At 38.7% G+C, this 18,893-nt stretch overlaps 1 protein-coding gene across 2 annotated transcripts in view; it reads right to left on the reverse strand.

Moving 5' to 3' along the window:
- Positions 1-223: 223 nt before the first annotated feature.
- LOC113572812 (testican-2-like) overlaps positions 224-18,893 on the reverse strand; it is a 29,198-nt gene continuing 10,528 nt past the window's right edge. Inside the window, exons 2-11 of one of the 2 annotated variants that reach the window (XM_027002675.2) lie at positions 17,403-17,411; positions 16,869-16,914; positions 9,002-9,116; positions 7,669-7,774; positions 6,748-6,874; positions 4,690-4,809; positions 4,373-4,591; positions 4,084-4,146; positions 2,902-3,039; positions 224-2,515 (exon numbers count right to left, since the gene is read on the reverse strand). In XM_027002675.2, coding sequence (XP_026858476.2) covers positions 2,367-2,515; positions 2,902-3,039; positions 4,084-4,146; positions 4,373-4,591; positions 4,690-4,809; positions 6,748-6,874; positions 7,669-7,774; positions 9,002-9,116; positions 16,869-16,914; positions 17,403-17,411 — 1,092 coding nt within the window. In that variant the 3' untranslated portion in view covers positions 224-2,366. Of the gene's footprint in view, positions 2,516-2,901; positions 3,040-4,083; positions 4,147-4,372; positions 4,592-4,689; positions 4,810-6,747; positions 6,875-7,668; positions 7,775-9,001; positions 9,120-16,868; positions 16,915-17,402; positions 17,412-18,893 lie in introns of both variants that reach the window. The other variant, XM_027002674.2, reaches the window with a different exon arrangement.

Consider the following 18,893-nt stretch of genomic DNA (forward strand, 5'->3'; position numbering starts at 1 on the left):
TTCCCACCACAAGGGGCAGCTGTAGACCTGAAATTGGCTAACTATGGTAAAGAACTGCCAATGTGATATGACATGTAATCTTGTCATTCAAATGTATTGAATATAGTTTATCAAAATCAAACCCACTTCTCTTGTTGCTTTGATATAATATTAGTAACATAAGGTATGAAAATGCTACAATAAAAATAGGCTGTAGCCTGCCATGAAAAACCCAACAATAAAGCCAATTTCAGTGTTGCTTTATTATCAAATATCAAATACAGTGGAAAACATCATGGGCTTGGCAATGTAGCATTGAATATACAGTAGCAGTTAAAGTATAAAGTAAGGTGACAAGTTCATGTTTACTGTGTTATAACTATAACACTTAATGGTTACATTTACAATTGTATTTGTGTTACAATAAAGTCTAAATGTTTCTGAATTTTTCAAACTACTAACATCTGATTTGAATGTGCACAGTGTCTCAGACTGTGTGAAGATCTCCACTGAATCCCAAATCACTGTATTTCTGATTACCTGCCATCTTGACATTGGTGTAGTGATTCAACCTGTGTAGCACTGTAAAGCACATTGAAAAAACATTAGATATATACATACTGTGATGATGCTAGCACAGCCACGATACATTGAAACAAATAGCTATCTATGGCTTTACATTACATGGTGTAGTAGAAGTCTTTTAATTCATCTTAACAGATTCATTTAAAAAAAAAAAAAAACAACAACCTCATTAAAACTTGAAATTCACAACAGAAATAGTTCCATTATAATCAAGACACTGGAGGAAGTCCATGATGTGTTCAACAATTTTAATATTATTTCTCTGGCAAATCTCTTAGGCCTACGCAAATCTCTCAGGCCTATGACAATAGCAGCCTTGAGTCTTATCACTAGGATCAGAAGCTGTATAAATTATCCTGCTAGTCATTCCTCAGTAAAACCTGTGGTTGAGAGATAATGACTTTGACTTCATCTAGGTTGATCAGACACAATCTGAACCTTCCTTTCATTGGTTCCTTTCAAAATGTCATACAATATACAGTACATATTTTTGATGTAATAAAAGACATGTAGCAATTTAAAGACAATTCAATAATATATTATTCACAATAAACTGTTTTTTAAGTTTTGGCCTTAAATCTTTTGGACTGTACTGATGTCACTATATAAACCTCTCTATTACAATCATTCACGAAACATTTTTGCTGCAAATTCACTAGAAAAAGAATAAAAGGATGAAATAATCAGAGGGCCACAATCTGCAGTGTCCACACAGTAAAGCTACATTCTTCTGAACTAACATGCAATATAAAAAAAACAATCAGTTTAATTTATCTTGCGAATTGCATGTATCTTGCAACATCTTTGACTTTAGAAAATTTTAAGTTTTCAAGTCCAGCATACACAGAGCAAGGTGAAAAATAAAAATATACATATACATTCAAGAAACAAAACAGACATGACACATTAATCCTCACAAAGAAAAAAATCATAGACTGTTTGGTGGTGTGTAAATATAAGTATGTTTGTCTTTCCTTTAAAGGAAAAGCAATTTAATCTAACTAGTAGTCTGAAAGTTTAAAACATTCTGCTCCTGATTCTAAATATGCACAAACCTCAGCTCTTTTCTGCAAGTGTTAGGTCTGCAGAAGTACTAGATATAAAGTTCTGTGAACATTGTGGATGTACCTTCACTGTAGACCAGTAAGAGGAGTGACACACTGTCCTTTAATGAAAAATCCATCCAGGCAATTGTACATTAATGCTTGTCTATATCTGATAAATATTTTGGAAAAATTAAATTCAAATTAAAAGGGAAAAGTAATTTTATTCATAGCGAGTAGACTAATGTAGTAGACCCACACTAATGCTTTTTCACAGCATAGCAACTTTCCACGTAGATATTATACAAGCAAAGATTCCCCAAGCACTCAAGCTAAGCTCTTCATCAGGCTTAGTGATCAGTGACTTCTGTAGCTCCGCAGTATAGAAGTCATTCCCCAAAGGATGAGCATGGGTTTCAAAATTCATTTACCTGACCACTAACAGACTCAGCAAGTCAGGCCATCATAGGCTAAGATAAGCAGCAAGTTGTAACGCTTAAATGAGATTGTTGGCTCAATTTTCTAAATAGATTGAACTTTACAAAAATAACTGACACAAGATTTTATGCCAAACAGATGTGTACATAATGTCACTATTTTTTGCTATTTAAACTTTTTAAAAAAAGATTGAATCAATTCTATATATGTGAAAAATGTGTTTAGCCTGTCCAAAACCCTCCATCAAGACAAGTTTAATTAAAATGGGCTAAAATTTCAACAAACTCTCTTTGTGGAGTATAATGATGCTGTGATTATCTTCTACCAGATGTATCCACCATCATCAGTTTCCCCTGGCTCTGCCTCCTCTTCCTCCTCAGCCTCCTCTCCATTCTCCTCTGTTTCTTTCTCTTCTTCATCTTCCCATCCCACACCGCTGCCGAAGTCCCCGGAGTAGCCCATGAGCTCATCTGCACCAGTCAGAGGAACACCATTACAGATAAAGACAGCGTTTCTACAGTAGAAACAGCTGGCTGAAACATCAACAAAGTATCTAATATATCTTTGAACCATTAGTTAGTGTTAGGTTTTAGCAGATAATCTAGTTTAATATTTATTTATAAATTGGGATGTATGTGTACTACCTCTTTTGGAGCATAACCAATGCTGTCATACTTGTTTATGACATGTGAGACTCACTGTTAAGTCACAGCCTGCACTGACATATGCTGACATAACATTAATCAAAAATCAATAAATCATGATGAAAAGTGACATTTTAATCATTATTTAATCTGAACCATTCCCAAAAGTCTTAACACAAAGCAATATTTGACATTTTATAGGCGACTCTCACCACAGTTGGGGTTGCCATGAATACGTGACCCAGTGACCTCAGTCCCATGTGGGTCAACACACCAGCATTCTGCCCTGCTCTGATCACACTGCAGCTTCCTATAGTAACCATCCTCATCACAGCTGGGAATGAACAGACCTACAACACATACATGGTATCTGTATTGCTGCTGGACAAGTTAGTAAGATTCACAAACACCCCAACATTAACAAACAAACAAATACACACACACACACACACACACACACACAAATACAGCACTCTGTACTGTGGCAGCACAATCCAAAAAAGAGGAGTGTCTGACTGTCACTTTGGAGGTGTGAGATAGAAAAGCCCTCAGCAAACAAAGAAATACTCTTCTGTCAACTGACCGCTGATGACCCAGCAGCCAGAACTCCTTCATGAACTGGTAGGTCATAGGTTAGACACCTAAAGCAGCTCAAGCTGATAGCATCCTCCTACTGACACTGTGCCCTTTTGCCCAGACACCAAAGTTCCTCTAAGGCGCCTACAATAATTCTCAGTCTGTTTGAGGAAGGTATGTAAATATGAAGAAGCAAAAAAGCTAAATCTATGCTGATTAACAACTGAGAATAAAAAAGATTTTTGTTCAGAAAAAAGCACTTTCTGTTATCTGTAAAATGACTGACACTGCTAATAAACCAATTACAGCACTGTGACTTGCTGACTGTCATACATCTGCTGTCATACAGACAAGTCACTCTAATTCCCAGCTAAACATGAGTGTCTTAAAAGCAAACCAAGAGAATGCCAGAGAAATAGAGGGAAGGAGAGAGGGAGAAAGAAGGAAAGAGAAACAGAATCGTCTGAAAGGTAATCCCTCTCTTCCAGGGATTTTTTTTATCTTTAAGAAAATCTACAAGCAGGGAATTCACTATCCTGTCAATGCACACACCCCCACATCCCCACCCATGCACACATGTTGAATTGCACACATATTCACAGCTTGCCTCTGGGAACCATTTTACTAATCCCTTATCTCTGCCTCTGTTTGTCTTCCTCTCTCTTTCTCCTTCACTTTCCTTCTATAGGTAAAGAAATCACATTCTATTTAACAGTTAACACAGGAGTCTGTATCCTGGGTAATCAGTTCTTCTAGTTGCTACAGCCCAGAAATTACATAATACAATCAAATATATATGCTTATAATTTATAACATACCTGGCTTCTTCTTTGCTATTTCCTGCACTTGGAGTCTCTCGATCTCAGCCAGGCAGGGGGGTTCTGGAGGACCAAAGACTTATCTTACTGAGACCATTTTCAAATGACACTGACTCAAAATGTCTCTCAATTACCAGGAGAATAGTTACATCCCACTTCAGCTACATAAAAGAATCTTGTTTTGAAAGTAAGAATGTGAACAGAGGAGAGTAGAGTGTATCCTGAGAGAGTGAGATACATGAAGAGATAAAGCTTCCTGACACAGTTGTGAGAAGCAGAAAAGACTCACTCTCCCTCCAGAAGCAGAGGCACCACTCGGCTGTGGAGACCTTGCCATCACGGTACGAGTCACAGGAATTGAAGAATGGTCTGATGCACACCTCGTACTTCTCCAAGTTTATAGCCGCCAGCTCGGAATGGTCCAAGTACAGGTCATTGCTGGTGTCAAGCTTAGAGAACATCCAGCCAATGGAGTCTTTGCAACCAGCCACCAAGTTCCTCTCAAACACTATAAGAGGCAGAGATGATCACTTTGTGTGTGTGTGTGTGTGTTTTCAGTATGTGACATAGGGTGAGATATGTGACATATGGTGAGTTGCCGCTAACCTGATGTTGTACCTGATCCCTGTCTGCCAGAGTTGCTCGTTTTAGCATTGCCATGGAGAAGCTGGAACCAGTCCCTGAGCCTGTCTCCTAAATCAGCCAAGTCCTGACCTGTACAGGTCTCTACAGAGAGAGAGAGAGAGAGGTTACAGATTGTCACAGTCACAGTATAATTATGGGTCAACATACAATGCATAAGAGGTTGACAGAAATTCATGCACTGGTTTAACTAATCTCAGGCTAGGCTAGAGTTAGAGTGGCGATTGACGGTACTAAAAAATTAGACACAGCACTGTGGTTGACTGACTGTTCCTGTCTCCCAGAGGACCTGCTACTGTCATAAAAGTCATTCTACTCTACAGTTCAGCAGTGGCTGGATGACAAACCTGCTAAGAAAGAGGGACACAGACATTGAGAGTGAGTGTGTGTGTGTGTGTGTGTGCGTGTCTGAGAGAGAGAAAGAGAAAGAGAAAGAGAGAGAGAGAGAGAGAGAGAGAGAGAGAGAGAGAGAGAGAGAGAGAGAGAGAGAGAGAGAGAGAGAGAAAGAATAATCCAAGAGGTAATCCCTCCCTCCCTACATCTCAGCTTTTATAAAGAGAACTGAAGAAACAGGCTGCTAGCTGCGAATCCAATGTCCTCTGTCAATACACACACCCACATATACACTGACCATAAGGCTCTATTATAAAATTGATAAGTGTCTGGCTCTTTCATCTACTTTACTTCACTTGAATGCTTGCATGTAGATGTTCTACACATGCACAGACCATTATATAATGATACTGAGCTGTTAAATGTGAAGTGTATTAGTGTTTCCGTTAAGGTTAGGGTAGGCTTAAGATTAGCCCAACAATTAACTTGGAGTTGGAACTATTTTATACTGACAACTGGGAAAAACAGACAAGTGGGAAAATATAAGGTAATTGTTAATAAAAGCAGTTGAAAATGAGATAAATATAAAAACAACAAATTATCCAAATAAAGAACTAGCCATGTGTTAAACACTCCCATAAACTCAAAAGGTCAACTGAAGTTGTACTATAATAACCAATAAATAACAGTCCATATGAACATCTTGGTTAACATCATGATCAATATCTATGCTGTAGAATTCATTATCCTAATGACAGTGCAGCTATTTCATTTACTAAGACAGGGTGCTTTGGCTATCTCTGGACCAGGTCAACATTGATCTGACAAAGGGTTATTTAGCAAAGAAAGGGTCACTGAGATCAGTAAGCATGACATCACTTTACACCATACAGCAGTTCCTAACTGACTGTAGTTCCATGCTTGCACTGAGCTACAGTGGGTGAAGCGGACGCCAACACGTCATCTCATCCACTTTACCCCATTGATCTGTCTGACTTTTCGAAGGGGTACTACATGGCACGAGGGCCTGCTACCGCTAATGCCATGGCAGGGCAGTCAATGACCAAGTGGTGTAGACTGTGACAGTAAACTCTACAGTCAAAGGTGCAGACGTCTGCCTGGGCTAGCAAGCTGCAGCTGAGCTCACAGCACCAAATTCCAATTCACTTTGAACCATGTTAAGCTAGAAGGTGATGGATACCGTAAAAGCCTGAGTACTGATTATACACTGTGGTGTGCTGTTTGGGTGCCGTCTCCGACTGTAAGTGTCCATCCCCTGCTGTATGCTGAACCTTCTCTGTTGACAGTTGTGACTTTTGGCTCAAGGTGAGAATATTTTGCCTGTCACTTGCCGTGTGAAGTTCATGTCCCCTGTGTTTTTAAATGATCTGCCTTACAAATGTCCAACAAGTACCATCATGGAGGACAACAGGTGATCTGAGGGATGATATATGATAGTAGGCAACGTAACAAAGCAAAACAGAACAAAACAGGTTCCAATAAACAGAAACAGCCATTATGTTAATACTGACTGTAGGACATTCAAAAATGTCAAAACTTGAGTAATATGAATGGAAGTATGTCTTAACTTTTGTAACAAAACATAGGGCATGCCAGGCCAGTGTCTGCTGTCATTATGTCCATCAGCAGCAGTGGGGTAGTATGTGTATGTTGAGAGAGTAAGCTCACCTGTTTTAGGGGTAGGCTCTGTCCCTGCCTTGGGTTTTATTACAGCCTCACTAACACACGGGCAGGGTCCTGAACACCTCACACTCAGCTCCTTACCATTAAGACACGCCTGCTGCTCCAGCTTACACTAAGGAGATATGGAGTGAGTGAGAGAGAGACAGGGACAGAAAGAGAGAGAGAGAATGAGACATGAGACAAGAGAGACAGAAAGGAGGACATTAGAAGGCAGTCAACCTCTTGCATAGTTATTCTCACACACTTTCTCAATCAGTGACTCTTACTCAGATAAACACACACCACTGAGGGTTAGTAAAATCTGAATATTGCCTGGGGTGTGTTTCTAGATCAAAAAGAGAGTGCATTTATTTGTGTGAGAGCAGGAATGTACCACCTTGCAAGTGTGCAACTGTATGTGAGGGGCAGAGAGAGAGAGAGAGAGAGAATGAGAGGTAGAGAGAGGGGGAGACAGAGAGGGAGATAGAGAAAGAGAGAGAGAGTGAGAGAGAGAGAGAGGGAGAGACAGAGAGGGAGAGAAAGATAGAGAGTTCCTATAGCTGAATGCAGTGCTTTGATTAATGGGCTTCACTGATTTGAGTGGCAGATTACTCACCTACTGTTGGCTTTATTGATTTATGTATCGTTTTTAATTTTGACCTTGTGCAAAAGACATACCGAGAAAATGACTGCTCCTCTCCCCCCCCCCCCCCCATCTCCTTCTCGCCCTCATTCTATCCCTTCTGTTCCTTTCTTTTTTCATCCTTAGCTTTACCCTTCCTTCCTCTGTCTCTCTGTCTCACTTCATCCCTCTTGAAATTGCGGTCAGCCCTATAAATAATTGATTTGGTCCCTAGTTGAGCACGATAAGAGAATCAACATAATGTCTGTGCTAGTGTGTAGGAGGGGTTATTGGGGTATATGTACCTGTGAAGCATAGCTATGTCCATCAGATCCGCACACAGGGGTCGAGGCTGACAGTGAACATGCTTTACAACTATTAACGTGTGGCATCAGGCCAGGGTGCTGCATCCTATAGCAAACCAAAGTACAACAACAGTTTTACTTTTTATGGAAGAACATATCATGAGAATGTTAGAAACCCTAATACAGACTTATTTGGCATGGCATTTGGCAAGAATTTAGCATATCTAGAAGACATTTTAAAATAACTCATTATAATTAACATCAGTAAACCTTTAGGTCATTATCTTGCCAATACTTATAGCCAAAGAAATGCACCCAGGGAACAGACTATTTAAAATCACATTTAATTCCTTGTTGAACGGCTTGTAGCTACAAAAGTAGACAATAATTCATTAGGAATTCTGCCTTGTTCTTTGTGCTCAGTGTTGTGGCAGGCTGAAGCTCTGATTGTGTGATCAGACCATATCAGACTCCATCAGCAGAGGCCAGTCACTCCTATTCAATGAGCCAATGCTGCAACTAATGGTGCTGATAGAGACAACCTAACAAAATCACTCTCACACACTGTCTCCCTATGTTTTTCTCTTTCACTCTAATTCACTCAGATGTGCAAGCATGCACGCATACCCACACACACACACACACACACACACACACACACACACACACACACACACACACACACACACACACACACACACACACACACACACACACACACACACACACACACAAACACGCATTCACAGAGGAGAAATAAATGCCCATATAGACTCTGCAGGCAGTGATGTTTTGGCCCATTAGTTTTGCCGATTACGCTCTAGTTCTTTGGGGCTGTTCCTCAGTTCAGCAGATAAATGGGGAATGCTGGGTAAACCCAAAGCTTGATTAAACTCACACACACATGCACACGAACACGTTTATACCCTTAAACATGCATTCACCTTCAGTTGTGGACACACACAGATACATTCACCTACAGACAACATATACAACACATACACACACTATAAAGTTCAACATTCAGAATTGCTCATTGATGTCCCACACCTAATGTAGGGTCATAATGAAATGCAATCAGAGTTGAACAATAAATCTCCCAGTGATTTGCAAAGAGTAGAAACACGGTATAATGGTGAGTTTTTTCAGGGGATGGTTATGAAACAAACTAGCTCAGATCTCAAATGTTGTTTTAACAGTATAGTATACAACAAACATGACAGGCTTACGTGACGACAAATCAAAATAGCAATACATTATAATGTTATGTTATATATGTTGTTATATTGCATAAATCTGTAATGCAGCATTTGTTTTTCCCCTGATGACTTGCCTCTGCTCCAGTTTCTTGGGGTTGATGCACATGGCTCTCTGATAGCCCTGGGCCACACACACTTTGTGTCGGCTGCATTTCACCTTCTGACACGGGTCCTTGGTGGTGTCCACACCTGCTGGGCAATGGAGGTATAATTTGTCTATTATTAACTCATTGCTTTACACAGGGTTTTCCTCATACCACAGTTCATGAGTAAACACATCATTAAGGGCAAACACTCAATCCAGCTCTTATCCCTGTGTCCTAGTCCTTTAATGCCTATCAATATAACCACAAGCACTACTGTTTGATACTTCCCAGTGTCTGCCATTGCTGAACGGAATATTATTGATGGCAACACTGAAAAAACGTTGACTGTTGATGTCTGGGTAAAATAAGTCACAGAAATTTGTACTGAGAATATGAAGCTTTAAGGCACCAGTGAGAAGCTTTATTTTTATCTATGAAATGCAGGGATCTTAAATTGTGTCTTCACTTAGCTTGGACTGCACATGAATAATTCAAGACAAGCTGAGTCAAAAGAAAAAAAAAATCCACTTGACTCAGGAACTGTGAGAGAACATGCTAGGAGCAAAGCTTCGTTAAAGAAAACGCCATCTGTTCCAAATGTCTCCCAGCAAATCAGATAAACAAACCAGATAAACAAACATCTTGAAGTCCACCACAAATTCTGAAATAAGGGGGCGGGGATAGCCTTCATGAGCCATCACAAAAGCACTCCTGACATGGGCAGTGTCATCAAGCTTTCGTTCTTCTTTGTCCTCTCCCAGCTGTCTGTCTTCACCAAAAACAAAAAACAATACCCTTGTTCATTGAGACAGAGTGCAAATGCTTGCGCTCGGATTTCGCTAATCACTCCCACAATGCACAGCAACATCTCAATAGCATACTGGATGAAGGAAGACACAAGCTGATATTTAGGGTGGAATTTCATAAAATCACAGCAGCTATAATTTCTCTGCAGCAGTCTGGGGGGGGGGGGGTGCTTAGGGGCAGCGCTGGTGAGTGATAACCCAGTGGTGTCTCAATGAGGATAGATTTGTTTTGTTTTCTGAATTATGTCATTTCCCTTCTCTCTTTCCCACTGCTGTTACTCTGCAGGATTGGTCGCTGTCAGCCATATGCCAGCACACACATTTCTTATTACTCACTCTCACAGCTGAAATGGTTAAAGCTTCTAACTGGGTTCTAGGTTGTTAATGCTTCCAATCTGTTTCTCAATTTTATATGCAAGCCGATATCAGGAAAGTAAATGCAGCAATCAAATTTCAATGATTGAAATAAGAAATGCAGACAGTTCTTTTGTATTACCTTAAATTAATGTTTTAAATGTCTATTAATAGGTGTTGTTCACCATGGGTCATTGATCAGTATTTAGCTATAGCCATTTTCCTGAGAAGGGCACAAAGCAAAATGATGAGAACAAGGCAAAACAACAGATCAGAATATACTTATAAAGTAAAGTGTGAGTATATGCCCATAAAATGCTCAGCAGAATGACAGACTGCTGCAGTTGTTGTTTAAAATGATAGGAATGGGGAAAATAATGATGAGCCTATCCAGGGCACCATCACAATGATAATAAACTTAAATGTAGATGCTTTAGATCAGTCAGAAAGGCATTGTGACTACTCCTGCCCCTCATTTTATGATCAAGGAGACTCAGGCTTGCTTCCATGATCCTACACATCTCAAAGGTGTACCAAAGTAATCAGAAATTTGGCAAACTATCAATCTCTTCTGAAATATGGAAAGGGCAGTGGAAATGACAGAGGATTTTAATGAAGCACAAACCAAAGCTCATTAAGACACACCTGCTATCTGCTAGTGTCTCCTGTAGCTCACCTAATAAACCAGGCACTAGCACCACCAAGGTCATGGGTTCAATTCTCAAGGGAGTGCAAGTATTGTCATAATGATAAATATGTAAGTTGCTGTGGATAAGAGCATCTGCTGTAAATTATTTCTGTCTCCATTACTATGGAAACTCAATTCAACCCTGGAAAAAAGAGAACTCACAACTGCAGCTTCAGTCTCTAGGGATGGTCATTGTAGCAGTGTGTATTTCTCTCAGGGACAGAAAATACACATATAGCAGCCTATTGACTGTATTGCACCCATAGATACATGCCCCCAGACAATACTCTGAGCAGCTGTAACACCACGGGGGATTCTGTGATAGAGGCTTCTTGTCTCTGTGTAACATTTCTACTAATAGGTTTGTAATAAGAGCAGGCAGTGCCAACAGCTTGAAGACACAGGTGGAGTCTTATTTCTCATGTTCCACCTGAATGCTTCGTCCTCCTCTCAGCATACCCACCATAAAAGGTGGCTCGCTTAGAAACCAGTGCCACACTTAGTCACCTCAGGCTCTGAACTGCACACTGATGAAAAGACATGCATTCTCATGGAGTCTTCTCCTTTACAGTAATTGACAGCAGCTGTGAAGTCTGGGCCTGGACATTGGCTGCAGGTTGTGATTGCATTACTGATGAAAATAAGGGAGAAATTGTTCACATGTTTTACACAATTATTTGATACTCAAGCAGTTCTGAAGACGTTTCCATAGAAACATGAGCTTGATGGAATTTGTGCAACACAGTAACATTCATGATCATTCATTAATGGACGTCACTCTTGAACTTCTCTCCAACCTTGCCTCATTGCATCTGTTTAAAAGAGTAGGGTATTAACCCAGCAAATTCATCAGAATCAGTTAGTTTTGCTGTCTTCATTGGTTTATCTTCTCTCACTGCTGCTTTTAACCTGATGCTCTTTCATCCTCATTGGAACAACAAGGCTTCTGAAGCTATTTAGAACTTAGAATTTCAAATCCTGGACCATTATTTTCATAACAGATCGGGTGGGTAGGTAGGTAGGTAGGTGGGTGGGTGGATGGATGGATGGATGGATTTAGCGCTAAACCATTACAATTCAATCCACACTGAACTGTTCTTTTCCAAAAAGCTTATGTTGATTCTAAGCGATTAGTCTGCTATTGAAATAAATTATACAAAGTGCAGCCTGTGAAATTCTACTGACTGATGAGATAAAATCATGCTATCTGCCCACTCAGAAAAAAAGAAAAAAAAAAACTTAAAAAGACATTAAATAAAACTAAGCCTACAATGAGTATAACTTTAAATGGGGTTTTGTTTCTCATGTGGTGGCCACAGTTAACAGCATGGGACTGGATTAGATGCAGCATTAGTTGATTAAAACAGTTACAAAAGCTATGCTAGAAAAACGGTTACAAGAGCTATGCTAGTATATGCTTGAAAATGTATTAAATGGTAAAAAATTATGAGAATTGTATCGCTTTGTGTCAAAATGATTCAATGAATTCCAGGGTTCAGCGTTAACTTTTTCCAACTTGCCCAGTCAGGAATAAACAAGCATATCATTTAGTTAAGGTTGTTTATTCTTAAAACAAAAAGTGGGCAAGTGATTTTTGTGCAGCTGCTCCAATGGCAAGTTTTACTTGCCCTGGGCATTTGGGCAACCCTTTGGGTTAATGGATCAATTTTGAACTAATAACTAGCTCAGTGGGGTTATGTCACAGTCACCTGTAGGGCTGAAACGATTCCTCAGTTACATGATTACTAAAAATCAATGATGAAATGATGAAAAGCTTCTTTTAATCCTTATAACTATATCCACGACATTTCTATAGCCCATCAAACCTCACATGAAATATGTGAAAAACATCCATTAAGCCAAAAACAGATTCAGTAACTAGGCTCACTAACAGCAAAATGTAAGTTAGTTTGGACAGATACTGTATGAAATTTCAGCAATAGAAACCAATTCGTTTTTCATTTTAAGAGACCAGTATATATTCTCTTTTGGATATTTATTATTTCTCGTTTATAAAGAATTTTTTTCTTATCCGATTAATTGATGTTCTAATTGTTAGAATGCTCGATTACAAAAATAATCTATTGCTACAGCCTTATAGTCTCATTACATTTACGTGACAACTTTATCCAAACCGACTTACAATTATGACTGAATACAACTTGAGCAATTGAGGGTTAAGGACCTTGCGCAAGGGTCCAACAGTGGCAACCTGCCAGTGGTGCGGCTTCAACTGGCAACCTTCCAATTACTAGTCAAGTACCTTAACTACTGAGTTACCACTGCCCTAACACTTAAGAACACAGCACTACCTTCTCAAAGATATGTTAATGGTGCCATATAATGGAATATTATATTTTCCTTGGCATAGTGGAATAAGTAGAATTCGGTACATGGGACTAACAACCATGACCCTCCAACACTTGTCCCCTCTTTTAAACACAAATCCCACATAAGCAAAACAGGAAGCTAAAATTGGCCTACTCCAAAACCACGACGACCACAACCAAGTAATGTGTATGTTATATGATTTTATCCACTTTTTGTCAATTGAAGCCATATCATCTTACACTGAAAGTTCCATATTGAGCTAACATTAATTAGATCATATACTTTGTGTTGTGGTCAAGATCGAAAGCAAATAGCTTATCTGACTAGCTAGTGTAGGTAACCCTACCTACTAGTAAGCTCCAAGTAAATAGCTAGCTAGCTAACTTATTGAATAGTATGATAACCTAGCTATCTTATTTACATGGAGGCTCATTTTATTTTACTTCCTGTCCCATTCCTAGCCTGTGTTGCCTTATAAAACTCCACTATAAGATGTATCTTTGTCAATCCCTTTGACGGGTAAATTTTTAACCAATCAGCAAGACTTGAAAGCTAACTAGCTAATGCTAGCTAGTTTGGTTGCTTAGAGCTAAAATATCATTCGGTGGAAGCTGAAATACATAGCAACGGTTGTATGCCTAAGTGCTCCATGGCTTTCGTCCACTTTGTGTTGTCAAGTTACTACCTAGCAAGCTCCAAGTAATGCAGATAACGCTAGCTTGCCAGTTAATTAGTATGATGGGCTATCTTATTTACACAGAGGTTCATTTTCTTACCTGTGTCTCATTCAAAGATATAGCTTGTGTTGTAATATAAACATACAATATAAGATACAATGAATCTTTGTCAATCGCTTTGTCAGGTAAATTTCAAATTTATATTTCATCAACAAGACATAACTCGGAAGCTAGTTTGGTCGCTTAGAAATATTCAATCTAGGCCTATAGCTAGCTCTCTCTCCTTCTAACTCTCCACCACTGGAGTGGAAACGACTGTCATTTCACAAGATATGTAGTCAATCCTTCCAATGCACACTCAAACATACCATGGTTCACCTCTTACTGTTAGCTAATTAACAATTGAGTTTGACCTATTGATTCTATGTGAGGCATTATGGTGCCTCACTGTAAACCAGCCAATCACAACAGAGCTCATCAATTATTTGCGAGCCTGCCAAAAAAAAAAAAAACACTGCACAAAAAGAAAACAGCCTGGTTCATTCTAGGGCAAAACAAGGTTGAAAATAGGCATGTGTATCTGGGCATTTTTTTTTTTTTGCCCTGATCAAAGTCACGTACCTTCTGTACTAAATCAGCACTGTACTCTGAAGTGTTCTGGCTGCTACCGGTGACTGCTATGTTCAATATAGCATGTCACTGACACCTATGCACAACCCACTTTACATATTCCCAGTACTGTGTACTGGTCAAAATAAATGCACTGTCAAATGCATTGTCTGTCATTGTGTATTGGTGCTGTCCTGTATTTATTTATTGTATGACATTTTGCACTGTATTGTATTGTTTGACATCTTGCACTGTATTGTATTGTTTGCACTCGTGTAGTCTGTTGTCTGTTTCACTTGTTTTGTGTTGTGTTGCACCATGGTCCTGGAGGAACATTGTTTCATTTTTGCTGTGTACTTGCATATAGCTGAAATGACAATAAAGCCTTTTGAACCTTGAACCTTCTATACAGACATCAGAGAACAATTTAAAAATACTTAATAAATGCATTCTATTGCACCTTTAAGTGGTATGGAAATGCTCCTCGAGGCTATTTAAAGATGTCACCATGAATCTCATCTGTTAATTGTTGAGATGAATCTTTCAAGGTTGCAGCATTTTGTAATGTGTGTTTAAAAAAGAGTAATACAGACATGTCTGATTGCTCATGTGCTGATTTCTCTTTACATTTCAACTCAGTGGGAGAGCAAGGTGACAAGTGCTCTGCAGGACTGGTTCCTTTGGGGTGCTGATTAATACCTGGCAGCATGAGCTATTTTAGCTTTTCTGAGAACTGAGTGGGACATGCCTTAAAAGCAAACAGGTCTTCTCACCATTATGGATATACGAAATACAAGATAAACTCTGGAGAGTGAGTGATTTGGGTGGCTGAACATGTACATTTAACATACTAATAATATAGTTATTATTACCTCTATTAATATGTTCTGTGGTATGGTAGTTACATTTGCACAAGAGAGAAAGTGATCAGAATTAAATCTTTAAATAATACTTAGCAGGTACTTAAGATAATAAAGTATTATTAGTTATTATTATTCTTTTAAATAATAGTTAATCATACGTAGAAAATTGGATGGATGTATGTGATCTGTTTATGAATGAACCTGTACTGTTTGCAACCATGTTTGTGAGCTCATAAATGATGTATGATAAGTCAAATTAGTAGTTGAAAGAGTGAGGCTCTAGCATCAATTTCTCCATTACCTGCATCACCAGAAATGCTGCACTGGTGCACACAGATTGCCTGTATGTGAAAGCTAAAAATTAAGTCTAAAACCTGGGTGTTACTTTTGCCAGTATCCTTAACTTTAAGAATCATATAAGAAATGTTTGTAAAACTGTGTTCTATGACCTGAGATATGTCCAAGGTCCATAATATTCTCAGTCAACAAGGAAAAAAGTATACTTGCCTCATCTGGACTACTGTAAATCTCTTCTTCTTCTTAGAAACTGTAAACCTTATAAATATACTTAAAAAACAAAAGATTTTAACCGATATAGTGATAGGTTGAACTAAATGTTTCAAAAGCATTTTTTGATACAGAAAAAAACACTATGCCAAAATAAAACACTAAAAAAGTGCTGATTTTAAATTTCCAAAAAAAGGTTTTTTGAAAAAAAGAATTTGTGTGATCATTTAATTCAGTGTATGAATTTCAAATATTCCTTTCCTAAACAAAATCATTGGAAATGTGGTTTCTGTTTGATTCCAATATCTTAAATTAGTTATTCCATTCTGGTTTTTGGGGTCATCATAGCACAGAAGGAGCATTTCTTAAAGTGTTTAATAAACAAGGAGGAAATTAGGATGCAGATAATTTATCTGTTCTAGTTCTTTTAAGCATCACTTTTGATACAATCGACAATGACACCGGCTACAAAACTCAGCTGACCTCTCCAGCTCTGTGTTAAATTGGTTCTTAACCTTGCTGAGTGGCAGTGAGTATAATGTTGTGCTTGAAAGTTTCTAATGCAGCCATAGAGTCCCTCTAGGTTCAGTCCTAGGACCAGGTCCATTTAATCTATTCATGCTCCTGTTAGCCAGGATAATTAATAAATACATTTCCTTCTACCATTATACATCTGATATGCAGCTGTTTATGGATAATGACCCTCAAAGTTTTCAGTCTACACTCAGGCAGGAATCCACCAATCACACATCACAACCACTCCCCAGTTCCCAATAACCCATGTATTAATTATTCCCTTATTCCCCTTTCTCCTTTCTTCTTATTTATTCTACATCTACCAGTTTAAGTACCTCTCTCCAGTGCTTTGCATTCGAGCCACCACAGCCATTTGACGAGTGCTCTGCTAGTCCATTTGGTAACACCACTTTTAATTCCTATTATATTGTTTTTTGGTAAAGCACTCATTGACAAGGATCAGATATTCTGTGAAATGTCTTTAAAGCTGAGAGATGTACTTACTTTCCTCAGAACCCTGGGGATCTTCTACTGTTCTGATGTAGTCATCCTAATAGACAAACAGAAATAAATAGAAATAAGTGAAATTTAATATATCTACAATTAATTATATGTGTAAGATTCAATATATCACACTGAGATGCTTTATTAAATGATATGGGTATCTTATTTTGAGCTAATCCCATTTTCAGCATTAAACATGACATAAATTACAGTCATAACTAACAAGATTCAAAAAATAACTTTTGCTTCTGTCACCATGGGAACACAGATCACAACTTGACGTTCACACCCACAGGAACAGAACCAATGGAAACTCACTCAGTTTGAGCAACATGCTAAGTGACTTAAAAGGGATGTCCATGTACTACATACTTGTTTCAAATTAAGTTTCTTTTAATTGCAGTCAGGAGTTATAGTGATTTTTGTATACTTAGGTTTATGTACTGCAAGTTTCAAATGTAAATGAAAATCACAGAAAACCGCATTTATGCCATCACCATAAAAGTAAGAACAAAATTAGGAACAGTGACCTACCTCCACTTCCTTCAGTGGTGGGATGGAGAGCAGGAACAGCAAGTTGAGAAAAAGAGAAACGAGAGGGAGGGAGACAATGTTAGAGAAAAGGCACATCAAAGAGCAACAGTCTTTCAGTACATATGTGAAGGATTGTGCTTTAAATGTCCATGTGTTCCCACCAGTGTTCCCACAAGTAGTTGAAATGGCCTCTGCATTCCAAGGATGCCTAAAGAAAAATGATTAGAGCTGATCGTGATAAGCTGATCAAAGCTGACTGGTGGTACTCTGCTCTTCTATTATTGTGCTTATTAAATGCTAAATCCATGATCAGCTGTCTGAACCATGTGCATTTCATGTTTTTTATCTGATAGTATAATTTTTATTCTAGCCTCATGCAGTCTGAAAAACATAAGCTCATTCTCAAACAGAGTTTGCCCTGAAACACAAAGGCTCCATGTGTCTGATCCAGCAATTGTTTGGCTAGGATTCATAAGATCACTTCATTGGTAATGTCTGAGATTGATTAGGATGCTCAAAGCACACAATAAAAAAGTGATTTGTTGGAGGGATCATATTTTATGTTGAATCCTTCTGTGATATCAGTATTGCTAAGGTCAATATTGCGCTAATGATTAACAAACACTCATTTGACATATTGTGCAGTCCTAGCACTGAAACCTTAGTGAAAAACATTTCTTTAATTACTTCACCAAAAAATCCCATGCAGGCGATATAGCTGCAGTCCAATAGTTAGTGTGGTTTGCTTCTCCTGGGAAGATTTGATGCATATAAGTTTGTCACAATAGACTATGCAACACTACCTAATTACAAACCTGTTAACAATATACTGTTGTTATAAATTAATATGAAATAAGACAGCGGACAGTATATGACAGAATAGAATAGCCACAAATCACACAATTACAATATTATGATAATTTCTCTGTCCCTGGCACGCTAAAAAAAGCAAAGTAAACTGCTCTTTTCTCTTTCTGAGAAAGACTGAAAAATAGGTTTCCTGTCCATGCTCATTGATGCCCAGTAAACAGTAAACAGACAACCCTCAACGCCTCTCACTTGCGCTCACATTTATTTTACTCCACAAATGTGCAGTGCCAAAGCAAACACAGCTCCACTTGCTCATTTTAGCACCTAATGTGTAAATAAAAGCCTTCAGTGAGCATACATCCCCTTATGGTTAACCAGGATGTGAGATGTTAGGTGTTATCCAGCTTTGAGGATTGTAGTGTTTGTCCTTGCTTGACTGAGAATACTGAATACATGCAAACTAAACACTTTCCAAATGAGTGAATTCTCATATTTGGCACATCTGAAATGTAGAAGCAAAGGCATGCCCCACTGTTCTGGAATAAGAACAAATGCTAACCATGAGCCTGTTGCATGGCCCAGTGTGTGCCCTCACCAAGCCGAGATAGGCCTGCTATGACCAGGGAGATGATACGAGGGGTGAGAGGAGCGCTGTTCTCTCACAGTGGGAGTATCCCAAGG

This window comes from Electrophorus electricus, chromosome 14 (genome assembly GCF_013358815.1).
Source record: "Electrophorus electricus isolate fEleEle1 chromosome 14, fEleEle1.pri, whole genome shotgun sequence".
In the NCBI taxonomy this organism is placed as follows: domain Eukaryota; kingdom Metazoa; phylum Chordata; class Actinopteri; order Gymnotiformes; family Gymnotidae; genus Electrophorus; species Electrophorus electricus.